Source organism: Mizuhopecten yessoensis, unplaced genomic scaffold (assembly GCF_002113885.1).
Source record: "Mizuhopecten yessoensis strain PY_sf001 unplaced genomic scaffold, ASM211388v2 scaffold1961, whole genome shotgun sequence".
In the NCBI taxonomy this organism is placed as follows: Eukaryota; Metazoa; Mollusca; class Bivalvia; order Pectinida; family Pectinidae; genus Mizuhopecten; species Mizuhopecten yessoensis.
Window position 1 is genome coordinate 479038 of NW_018404308.1, and position 13006 is coordinate 492043.

The 13006-nt window shown below is 38.1% G+C and overlaps 2 protein-coding genes across 2 annotated transcripts in view; one reads left to right on the forward strand and one right to left on the reverse strand.

Moving 5' to 3' along the window:
• Nucleotides 1-3983, reverse strand: part of LOC110443521 (tonsoku-like protein) — a 36564-nt gene extending 32581 nt beyond the window's left edge. The window contains exons 1-2 of the mRNA XM_021487788.1: nt 3703-3983; nt 251-346 (exon numbers count right to left, since the gene is read on the reverse strand). Coding sequence (XP_021343463.1) covers nt 251-346; nt 3703-3733 — 127 coding nt within the window. The 5' untranslated portion in view covers nt 3734-3983. The remainder of the gene's footprint in view (nt 1-250; nt 347-3702) is intronic.
• A 93-nt stretch (nt 3984-4076) lies between these two features.
• Nucleotides 4077-8884, forward strand: LOC110443422 (Bardet-Biedl syndrome 10 protein homolog). The gene is made up of 2 exons (XM_021487644.1): nt 4077-4143; nt 6973-8884. Exon 2 carries the CDS (start codon nt 6979-6981, stop codon nt 8812-8814), a length of 1836 nt encoding a protein of 611 aa, XP_021343319.1. The 5' UTR covers nt 4077-4143; nt 6973-6978; the 3' UTR covers nt 8815-8884.
• The last annotated feature ends 4122 nt before the right edge of the window (nt 8885-13006 follow it).

Genomic DNA, 13006 nt, shown 5'->3' on the forward strand with positions numbered 1-13006 from the left:
TAAGATCTACAATACCTCTACAATAGAGGACATTTAAAACACTAAAGAAAAAACAAGCACACAAGACCAGTAATTAGTCCCTACTTATGATCACATTCAGACACATATATAGAGGGTACAATGTACCAGGTGATTCTATTATTATACTAACTTTGAAATATATTATCTTTTACTAAGTTTGCCTAAAAACAAAAAGCTTGTGTTTGAATCATACTAATTCATAAAATTCAGATAGGTCAAACATACTTACCACTTTTAGCTAATATCTCTCCAATGCAATTACACAACACAGCTACTTCCCTCAGGTTATTATTCCTTTCTGCTTTTCTTTTTTCTCGTTGCAGTTCTGAAAAAAAATAACTATGTAATACAGTGTTGAAATTGTGCTCCATTATTTAATCCCCCTATTGTACATGTCTTACCTTCTATCATACATACAGTATGTTAATCCATATAGTCAATTAATTTGTTTATTGCCAAATCACAGCATTTTGCCCTGCAGTAAGGTTTAAATTTTCTAAATAATTCAGCTATCAGTAATCACTGCAAATTCTTCTCATTGAAATGGATTTATTACCATACGATATTTTGATTCCCTGGTCCAAAAATTTGCAAGGGTGATGACACTTGGATTAATACCGTACCCTATGTATTGGGCCTGCAGGTGGCACCCCTCTGTGGGTGGGAAGATTTCTGTGGCCAGGAAACAATATTCAAACTAGTGTTTACTCTGTACTGATCTAGTAAACCTTAACAAACTACTTGTAGGATTATGTTCATGCAAAACATCAATGTGAAAATAATGAGTCCTACCATTATATTATTACAAAAGTTGCATAAAAGTCCCCCAGGAAAAGTGCAAATTCACATATCTGTGTCCCAAAGAAATACTGTCTCCTATACCTTATGGACTAATATTATTAGTTACACAGTTTGTTAGTGACCTAATACGGAAAAATATTGGGTCTAAAAGAAACTTGTATCGCCGAGCCCGATACAAGTTTCTTCGCCGAGCCCGATCCAAGTTTCTTTTAGACCCAATATTTTTCCGTATTAGGTCACTAACAAATTGTGTAACGAATTTATCCCGTCGAAGGCCCTTTGGTATCAAACGACGACGACTTGTATTTCTCCCCGTCTGGTTTACGCACGTCCATATAAAAATGGCCCAGAACTTCCACAAGTCTCACCTCATCAAATGACTCGATTGCGGTATCTTGGCACATTTCTGTCAGATTTTCCGTTAAAATTCTCGCCGACTTTTGATTAGCCTTGATAGTGTTGTCAGCATTTACTTTTACCCGCTTTGTTAACATTTCATCGGCTGTCGTCTGCACAAACCGCTTGGTCGCCATCTTGTTACAAGTTGACTCTTATGGGCAAAGAACGGTAACTCTTTCGTACTCACCTAATGTGAGATTCTACTGACGTAATATGAAAATATACTGGATATCATGTGACGTCGTTTTAACCAATAGGACAACAGGATTTTTGCCTGAGGCGGGATATAATTATATATGCATACATATAAGGATGCAGAATAACAAATTTGAATCAAATGTAGCCTGAGATTTCTCTGGCCCTAATACCAGACTTGAGACATTCTGGCAAATAGATGTCCCACACCCAGACATCTATCTGTCCTTACAACAGACTTATACATTCTTACAGATATCATACATGTAGATGTACATGTCCAACACCAGACATCTGTCTGTCATTCATGTCAAAGTCTGGTTTACATGCCAGGGCCAGAGGAAACTTGGGCTAAATCAAATGTTACCTAAAATATGCAAGTAGTTATATGTTGAAATCTGTCAATTTGATAAAACTTTTCTGATAAATTGGAGTTGAGACCTCAATATTTCCTTTCGAAAATCGTCCTTCCAATCCAATATATGTATCTTTATCACAATCCAACCCATGTCAACAACACAGTGCATGTGTAAAGTGTATACAACCACTTTCTAGTGCAAACTGACTAGCACTGAACCAAACGTGTCACCCTGGTAAAATACTAGCCACTTACTACCGTTTCGGCTAGGGAGAATTTCTCTTAATTAGCTCATTGGGTAGAGCGTAAGACTAGTAAACCAGAGGTCCCGGGTTGGACTCCTAGCGGAGGCATTGTAAATGTATGACCTTGTTACATTGGTGCCCATGTATAGGGACTCGGGAGATATGACAAAATTATTCGGCGTTACTTGCAAAGAAATCGTTATGACCCCTAGCATACGGTGGAAATGAATTTAAATATATGGTAAGGCGAGTTGATTTAACTCGTAAACTTAATATTGAACATACATATCGCGCTGAAAAGAAAGTTCTACTAATGATGTTATGTATTAGGACAGATTCTTGTCGGGCCGTGCCTTCACAAGTGTTAAGAGAAAACGATTCTTGAAACACGAACAGACGAATGGCCGATGAAAAGTTCAAATCTATTTTTGCAGTTATAGTGGCGTATATGTAACACACCAAATACTTGTAGGACTAAACACTTTTCAATCTTAATGTGATGAAAATATAACGAGTTTTGGGAAGTACTTTAGGATGTTAGATAGACGTAGCGCGTAGGGATACATAAATTATCAAGCAAAAAACGAATTGAATCAGATTGCAAACATGGTACAAGTAAATGTTCAGGGACTATTTGGTGCTTTGAATAGTAGCCAGAAGTAATAGGAAAACATTTTTCTCTGTCAAACTATCATATTTTTTATCTTTCATGTTAATGAACTTTTCATATTACTACCAGGTACTATGGTAAAATCCTTGCTTTTAATGTGAAATGTATTTTTTTTACAGGTCATGGAACGGGAACATTCCATGCCACAGAGCTATATTGACAGCAAAAAAAAAGGGCTGGTACATGTTCTACCCAAGAGTGAAATCGCTTGAAGTTAAACTTTGCCTAATGACCAAATATGGAAATTGTAGTAAACATGGCGGCATCAGTAGTTATACTATATTTGGCCATGCATGCAGGCCATATATTATATGTGTTATCTAAGTCCGTGGTTTAACCGATAGTCGATTCGATTAACTAGCAGAGAACTTTTCTATTGATTGTCCAGTAATATTTCAAATTGTTAAACATGTATCAGTTGCATCTATCATTCTATGACATGTTGTGGTAAAATATTCCACTTGTCTATGACACTGGAACTAAAATGCTTTGTATCATCTTGTTTGATCATACATAGGTAAATGTACTGAAACGACGTTATGCTGCGATGCCGTCAAAAGTCTTACACTTAATTAATAAGAAAACCCAGTGGAGGGAGATCTCCCACACTGGACTCCTTAGAGGTTGGCAACCCTGGTCTTCTGGAACCGGGTCATTTTACTAGGAGGACAAACAATGTGAAAAATTTAAGATTAAAGTGATTTTCGCTATTTTAATAACAAATCCATACCCCTATTGGCGTATAATAGGCGAGTTTTCGTATTATACGCAAGTAAGTGGTTTTCCCCCGACCTGTTGAACCTGCGATTTCTTAATTCCTAGTCGGACGCTCTACCACTAAGCTTAAGGGAAATGTCCACTAGTAACTTAGAAGCTAGAAGGGGACCATACTCATATGTACTATTATAATCTGCCACAATGTTATATAATGACAGACAAGGCTAGTACCTGTGGTACACAAGAGTACCGAAACGTCTGTACTATACACGAGATAAAAGTTAAATGAAATTTACTTTCAACTTCTTTCTCATCAGCAGGATTCATAGTGCAAATAACATCCTCCCATTGGAATCAGTTGGAATCAAAATCAATGAGGAGTGTGTGGAGGGGGTTCTTTCAGCTTCTCATCGGATACGATATGTGCGAATCATCTCCTCGCTTAGGAATCAGCCCAAATTTTCAGCTTATTAATTCCAGAGTGATGTTTACTTCCAATTTCTATCTTGTTGTCACAGTCCTAAAGGAACGTCAAAAATCCTTCGTTGTCAGAATCCAATATTTTCTATCACTTTTGTTTTTTCCCGGGATATTGAGCAACGCATGCGCGACGAAATGGTCGGAAATTGTTTGGATCTCTTCAATGTTTGCATCCATAGCTGCGATATAATACAGACACAAGCATGTAATCGAGTGCGAGGAGAAAATGCCATAGGACTAATCAAGTTATTTTACAGGTACTAATCACAATTTGGTTTCCTATGTTTGCACGGGGTACCGGGTTGTTTCGCCCTAAATCCCGTTCGCTCATAATCGTTTCGCGTTAAATTGCTTCTCCCTATTTTTTCCTAGTAACGACTAACGTTTAGTTTGTTGTGGTTTTCTCTTGGCCGCTTTCGTTTATCGTGATCCGAATGGTTGAACCGGGTTGTTGGACCAGTGTTGTCCAGTTATGAAATAAGGTCGGACTAGTAATCTGATGCTGCCTTCAGACGAGCTATGATAAAGCCTTGCATGGCCTGCATAAACTTTTTCAGATACGTCAGGATTTACACCCGAAATATTACATTTAAAAATAGACAAACCGGTTGTTTCAGATAAACTGACATGTCCTAGCCTAGTCATCATGCCGAGTAGTGACTATGTACATGTGTGCAATGCTGAGCCTTGTGCAATTCAAACTATATGCAGGGCGAAGTTATCTATGCAAGCTCTCTCCTAGCTGCAGCCTTAAAGGCATCCAGGACCTCCTCAATCATGGCGACGCTGGGAGGCAGGAGGTTCCATAGTGTGATGGTCCGGGGGATATATGAGTGTCTGTATGCATTGTCCATTGTGTGTGGGATGTAGAGTTTGTAGGGGTGGCTGTTCCTGGTCGTTGTGATAGTTGAGTAGGTGGGGTGTGGTAGGTGATGGGTACTGCACGCTACACTGTGATGAAGTATTTTGTGCATAAAGATGATGTCCATTGTTTTGCGTCTGTTTTCCTGTTTTTCCCATTTTAGATCCTTGACCATTTATGTTGTATTATCTGTGTCTGGTTTGTTGTAGTCGAGTGGTTTGTGGAGACGAATCTTGATGAATTTTCCAGACTTGCTCTATTTTATTGATGCTCTGTGATGTATGTGGGTTCCATGCTGTGCTGCTTATTCTAATTTCTGTCTCACTAGGCTTTTATATGCTCTTTCCTTGACTTGTTGTGGTCAGTGTTTTAGATTCCTCTTCAAAATCCAAGTACTCTGTTCACTTTGCAGATGATGTTGTCTATGTGAAGTTGGCTGAAAGTTCTACTACTCCTAGGTATGGGTCGTGTCCTACTACTTCTAGCGTCTGTCCTTGCATTTGATATTTGTACTGTTGTGTTTTGTTCTTGTTGGTGACTTGCGTGATGGCACATTTTTAACATTGAATTCCATTTTCCAGGTGTCTGACCAGTTACATAATGTGTTGAGGTCTTCTTGTAGTTTGGTCTGGTCTGCTGGTGTGTTGATGGTTGTGTAGAGTTATCAAGATCTTCATTTATATTTGAAGGTTTGTCAGGTTTTACCCCTGAAATATTACTTTTAAAAAATTGAAAAAATAGCTTGGTCCTCATAAATGGACAAGAATTCAAGTTGTTACTGTACCAGGCTGTTTCGGTGCTTAAGGTTCAACTAGCCCCCTAAAAGATGCTATGGTCACCCTAAGTTTCAACCTCCTGGTAATTCATCTTCAAAGAACCTAATTGAAAATTAGAATATATACATACATGTATGTAATTTAAATATATTAACCCTGTACATTAGCTATTAAATAAGGAATTGAGGCTGATATCTTCAAAAAAATAGCTCATCTGACTTATACCATCTCAATCTCTTCTTTGATCCAACTGAATGCTACAAAATGACATATTCTTTAAAGTTCATTTATTTGTCTAGGTCATGCAGAGCTTAATTTCTCTTCAATTAGCTGTAGAGAGTCATACCAGCCTCAAAGTAAGACAATTGTGGCTATATGGATATGAACAAAAATCATAGTAAAACATCAGAGTACCATATTTTACTGGTATATATGTGTAAAACAATAGACCTATGACCTTACAAAAAATTACATAAACTTTATATATTTAATTATAAAAGAGTCCTTTCTTAACATTTAATGTTGTTATACAAAAGCTAGACATGTTTTAAACTCTGATGGTTATTGGTTATAATTCCCAATTCGGGACAATGGAGGAATTGTTCTGTCAGCTTTTAAAGGCTAAGTTGATGGAAGTTTATCAAATCCATTAAGCTCAGTTAATGTGGGGAATACAGGCACCAGAATACATCTAATGTTGCAGACCTGTTAAATCAAGTTTAATTAATATTAAACAGGTGGCCTCTAAAAAGAAGACATGACACGATACTAAATGAAATCATAATGATTATTTAACCCAAGTATGTTGCAACACAAGAAGCACAAATCAAAAAAAAAAAATTCAAATCCCTTAATGTAAAACATACATGTATGGCTGCCATAGCATGCTGCAACACACACTCATTCTGTCCCAGAATTTCAGTTGACTTTAGTTTTAGTTATCAGTATTTAGATGTCATGACAAACCTAGCTTGTTTTAGATGGTTTCCTTATATTAACTCGAAGCAGTATGAATTAATTAATTGCTCAATCAAAAACAAAACAACAAAAATGTCATGAATATACTGTATCTTATGATCTTATTTATCACATTTCAAATGCTTCTGGATGGAGGATGTAACTAGACAAGTTATATATACATGTACCTTCACACAAAATCATTGGCCATTGCAAAACAGAATAGTTCAGATTGGAAAAGGACCAATAAGTTTCTTCTTCAGAGTGTTCTGTTCAGTGTATTGTCATTTCTTTTTCTTTCTCCAGTTTCTAAATGAAGTTCTCTTCTTTAAGGTTAGAGGTTGATCAGTTTAAACTGGACAAAAATTGACAGCTTTTCCACAACCCAATCCCTCTTAGTTGTGAAGGGATGATGTTTGGACCATGAACTTGGTCTCTATAAATTAAGAGAACACAAATATTAAAATAAGTATGTTGTTCCTATTTTTCAGGGCACAATGGACAAAGCAGGCAATTCGACTGTATTGGATTTCAACACTGTGAAGGTGATCTGTAATACCCTGGAAAATGTAGTGAAAAGATCCTTTGGCCCTCTAGGATTGCAAACTTTACTGTGTACTGATACCGGCCATTTGGTCGTGACTAATGATGGACTAACCATATTAGAATCACTACACCTGTCACATCCTATTGCCAAATTGATCGTCCAATCACTGTCAAAAACAGTACACTTTACTGGGGACGGAAGTAAGACATTTATATTGTGGCTGGCAAAATGTGTAAGTGATATGGAAGAGGAAATCTCACTAAACAGTGCACAGAGAATGGCAACAAGTGGATTGTGTTGTAGTGGGGAAAGTAAGTGTAGATTACAAATAAGTAGAGGGCTTAAAACAATTCTCCCAGAACTTCTGAAAGGTATTGTTGAATATGTGTGGGACCGTTCAGCAGTATGTAGATGTAGAAAGAGAAAGAACCAAGTCATCTCCTGCTCAAGAAGGATAATTCACACAGTCTTCAGACCACACTTTCCTCAGAACGTTTCAAATACTTTCACAGATCTTTTATGTAAGATAGTGCAGTTTGAAAACAATAGTGACATCAAAACATTTCTTCAGTTCTTCATTGATAACATTGAAACCCTGTGTATCAAGGTACCCAACCAACCATATACATCCTCAACTTTAATTGAGTCATTTGTTATCCAGCGAGAATTCACAGTTTATTGCCCTCAGACTTTGAAAGGGAATGTAAAGTTTGTGCTTCTTCGATGTTTGATTGGTCAGTTGAATACAGAAAAGGAAAACAATGAGAAAATCAGGCTAACAAGTTCACAAGTGATTGGTCAGTTTTTACAAAACCAAAAGAAACTGGTTAAAGATTTCATCTGTGTATGCAAGCAACATGAAGTTACCCTTGTCTTAAGCACAGAAAAGGTACCAGACTTTATTCAAGCCATCTTTCAAGCTAGTGCTATTTCTCTTGTCCACTTTGTGTTGGATGAGGAAGCTGAGTTCCTGGAGACCAGTCTTAAGATACAGCCAATCACTAACCTATTTGACTGCATCGAAGAGCAAAATATCGGTTTATCAAAACAATGTAATGCGTTGACAATAGCCAGCCGTAGGTGTGTACATTTGAACCTCCCCGAGCTGCCTCACATGTTGCTGGTATGTGGACTCTCGGATGGACTGTGTAAGCAGGTATTGTTAGCCTCCATCAAAGCTCTGAAAACACTACTACATTATCACCAAACTGAAGACTTGATATCCATCGTCACTCAAGGGGAGACAACTAGTCAAACTGGCTTGACAAAGGTTAATCATTTGTGTGCTGCTGACGCGACTGAAGAAAAATGGGAACATTCTTCAGATAACAAGGAAAAAGTAGAAACAGCCACCACAGGATGTGTTAGTTTATGTGTTTGTAGGAACTGTGTGCCAGGCAATGGTGGTTTTGAGTTCATGGCTGCTAAATACTGCCAGGAAAGGGCAAAGGAAATGAGGACAGCAGATGTAGGGCTGTCCACCTTATTACAGATTATCTCAAAAACCTTACTTATTGTGCCTCAAACACTGCATGAAAACTCTTGTGGATCTCAAAGAGACATGGTCAACTTTATTGCAAAACAAAAGTCTGTTTTTGAAAAATTAGATCAAATGGAGAAATGTGGTTTGAAGAAGGATATTTTGACACCTGTTTTTGACCATAATGCTGAAGAAAGTCTTGAACCTCTCAGCAGTAAGGTTCATATGTTTTCTACGGTCATAGAGTTACTACAGCAGATTGTAAGGGTTGACTCTGTTGTTGGAGTAAAAAGTATTCATATATAAAACCCTAGTTAACTGTTGCCTTTCTACTTGCTGATTTTTCATTTAAGACAAAATAAAGAAATCTTTGTTTCCCAGATTTATTTTTGCTTTTTTAACAATTGTCAATATAAAGATAGAATAAGCAGATTCTATGATTTGTAAAAGAAATATATGTTCTGCTATCTGCTGGCAATGCAAACTCAATGTCATTATTTTTCAGTTCACCTCATCTAAAAGCATGTTCAGGTGATCTAGTGCCGTCAGACCTATCTACAAAACATAGACAAGTTGGGCAATGAAGGGTTTGTGCATTGTGTCATCTTCATGACAAAATTGACTCATAGTGTGCCATTTCTAGAGTGATGGAGTGGGGCTGGTAATGAGGGAAATAAAGGTAAAGTTTGGACTATGTATGGTTTGGGCCTGTTTTGGCCCCCAAATGCATCAACATTCAAAACCTTTAAATGAAGTTTGAAATGACTGTTTCTTTAATTTCGAATACTTCCCAAATTCTATTATGAAAATATTGATTCATATTTCTAGTTATTGTTACCATGGTAACAAGTTCAAATTTGCATAAATTAGAAAATTTTGAATATTCAGTGAATATTGTGATATTTTGCATAGTTTTTCTCCTAGAACCTATAGAGCGCATGCTTGAACAAACTTAACATCAAAGAATAATGTGTAGGCACCTGTAATACATCTTTAGGAGAAATATAAAGTTTGTTCAAGAGTGCGCTCTATGGTAGCTAAGAGAAAAACTAGGTGAAAACCTGTCAAAATTGACTGAATAGTCAAATTTCAATAATTTATGCAAATACGACCTGGATACCATGACAGCCAAAATTGAAAACACAAATAAATGTTTACATAATAGTACTGGGGAAGTATTCAAAATTAAAGAAACAGTCGTTTGAAAATTCTATTGCAGATTTATAATTTTGATGGATTTGGGGGCCAAAAATGGCCCAAACCATACATAGTGTTGTTCTGTATGTTGCACTCATATCGATGCATGGTGTGTATAAGCCATTCGTTAAAGGATTGAACAGCACTTTTTTTTACTTATTATTGACCCAAATACAGATATTCCCTAATATTTCCGATATTAAAGTGTTCAAACGATATTCCTGGAACAGCCTAACGTCATCAAAATGTTTGCTCCTAGCTTTGAAATGACGCTGGTCATAGCCCTATGTGCGCATTGTTAGCTCACCAAGTCCGAAGGACCGGTGAGCTGATGCCATGGTGCAGCGTACGTCCGTCCGTCAACTTTTCCTTTAAAACACTACTACTCCTGAAAGGCCCAGTAGATTTTGACTAAATTTGGTCTGGAGCACCCCTAGGCCAATGGCATCCAATTTTGTATAAACGGTGGGTGTGGCCTTCCTGGGGGCAGAGGGGCGGGGCAGAATAGGAAAAATAGAGGAAAAACCTTAAAAATCCTTCTTCTTCTACCGTAGGGATTTTGTAGACAGAGGGGCGGGCCTAATAGGGGAAATAGAGGTAAAACTTTTAAAATCCTTCTCCTACCGTAGGGATATAGGGATTGTATCCAAATTTGGTATGGAGCATCTTTGGGCAAAGTGGACTCAATTTTATATAAAGAGGGAGTTTGGACCCCCTGGGGGCAGAGGGGCGGGGCCCAATAGGGAAAATAGAGGTAAAAGCTTTGAAATCCTTCTTCTACCATACGGATGAAGGGATTTTATCCCAATTTGTTCTTGAGCATCCTTCGTGCAAGGGGACCAATTTTGTATAAATTGTGGCTGTGTAATCTTGAAATGCCATCTACTGTAGGGATCAAGACATTTTATCTGTATTTAGTCTGGAGCATCATTGGGTCCAAGGGACTCAATTTTGTATAAATTGTGGGTGTGGCCCCCCTGGTGACAGAGGGGTGGGTCTGAATACAGGTTAAACCTTTCAGATCCTTCTTCTACCATAGGGATTAAGGGATTTCATCCCAATTTGGTCTTGAGCATCGTTATATACCGGTTATAGTGATGTACCGGTTATCGTAATGTACTAGGTATCGGGATGTACATGTTTACGCGATGTACCGGTTATCGTGATAAACCGGTTATGATGGTGTAACTATCGTGATGTACCTATTCTTTTGATGTACCGGTTATCGTGATTTGTATGTACCTTCTATATTGGTGTACTGGTTATCGTGATGTACCGGTTATCGTGTTGTACCTGTTATCTTGGTGTACCGGTTATCGTGATGTACCGGTTATCTTTGTAATCCGGTTATCGATATCTTACCGTTAACGTTATCACGTTGTATTTGTTATAATGATGCCGTATTTGACCCGTTACGGAATCAGAAACATTTTTTGTCAATAATGAAGAAACAATTAAAACATGAATATTTGTCGATATGAAACTCTATACGGAACTGAGATAAACGTTGGCATTTTCTTTCGGAAAGCTTATGAAAAGTAAAGTTAGTTTTAGCATAGGTAGTGTCTTTGCTTATTATGTAATATATAAATGATATATTATTTGTGCATCTTATCGCCAAAAATTGTTCTTAATAGTTTAATGAGAACAAACTTATTATCTTCTTAATCATATTTTTTTGTGTTTTTAATTATATTTCATACATATTTCCATCGCCTATTAACAGTTCGACCTTTTGCTGCTCTTCAGAACCGACGAGCATCGTGTTTCTATGTACGTCCGTTTTTAAATCGGATCTCTGGAATTTAGGATCTCATCCAGGAGCTGCCAAACATAACGACCTTTGTCCTCTAACATTTCAATCACTTCAACCGCCGTTTCTTCTCCAGCGTTCTCCTGTTCGAACTCCAGTAGTTTGTCGGGATTAAGTTGCAAATATTCTGCCCATCTTTGTAGCAATTTATCGAATATGTAACGCAACATGGCATCCTCCCTTAGTCCGTCCTCAATATCGCGCTGGACACGTGACCACATGTTACGCTCAATGACCCTGGGAGCACAGAGAGCGGATGTAGATTTAGATGTCTGTCTAACGTTACATGGCATTTCGTCACCACGTATGGTCCCACATGATTCCGACAATCCTACAGTTTTATTATTAATTTTGTTTTCTATATTTTCATCGCCACTTTGATCGTCTTCATCAGTTGTTACGACGCCAATGTCTTCAGCACAGCTTACCGTTTCGGTATCCGAATCGTCGGAATCTTCTTCCTTTTCCGTGTGAGGAACACTATTTTCTTCTTCCGTTGTCGTCGTTTCGTCAGGTTCTTCAATTGAATGCAGTGACGTCATGGCCAGCATGTCTTGGAAATGCTTTTGTATGAGAGCAGCGTTTGGGATGCTTGTCTGGATTTCGTTGTCCAGTACTTCACTTTTAGACTCCCTCGTGGTCAATATCTGCCGCAGTCGTCCATGCAATGGTTCTGGCTTGTTGTATAACTTTACCATGGTATATGGCGAAACGATGCTCGGTGTCTCACGATAAACTTTGTCTTGTCCTTGCTGAGCGGTCGTGTTTGCTTTCCAGTTGGACATTCCTGAAGCAGCAAGGTACTGATGATCCAGATTAACCAGGTGAAGGAAGTCCTTTGGTTCTGTCGTTTCTGATGTGTTATTTTCGTCCGGTTCTATTCTTGATTGCATCTCGACATGGGCGGTGTCCGATTCGTTATATATAGCTCTGATTGTTTTGTCCAACTTTTCCGATGATGTACATGTATTGCATTTTGAAGTTTCCTTGTCTTCTAACATATTTTCCGTTTGTCCCTGAGGCATACTGGCATTACTAGATATTGTGGCGGCTGAAATATTTTCGGACGGCTTAAACAAATCTTTATGCTGTTTCTTTGCATCGTTCGATTCAGTTTGTTTACAACAGGAAACAGTCGTCGGCGGTGGTTCTTCTGTATCCGAATTTACATTTGGTTGCTTGTTGCCTTCATCAGGCCGAACGGTTGTCGTGGTGTTGAGGCCGGAAATGTTGACAGATATGCTTGGAGTTTTAGACAAATCCACCCCTTCCTCAACATAGCCACCAACTTCAGTAGGTGTGCTTTTCATGGACTCCATCTTGTTGATGTGCGAACTAGTTCTGGCAATCAAATCACAACATCCGTCTCCAGGCACGAAATATCGCTTTGACAACCATTGGATAGTGTACTTCAGTACCAATTGACGTCACTGTGCTTATGACGTCACAATTCGTGCATAAAGTCGTCATCTTGGTGATGATGGAGAT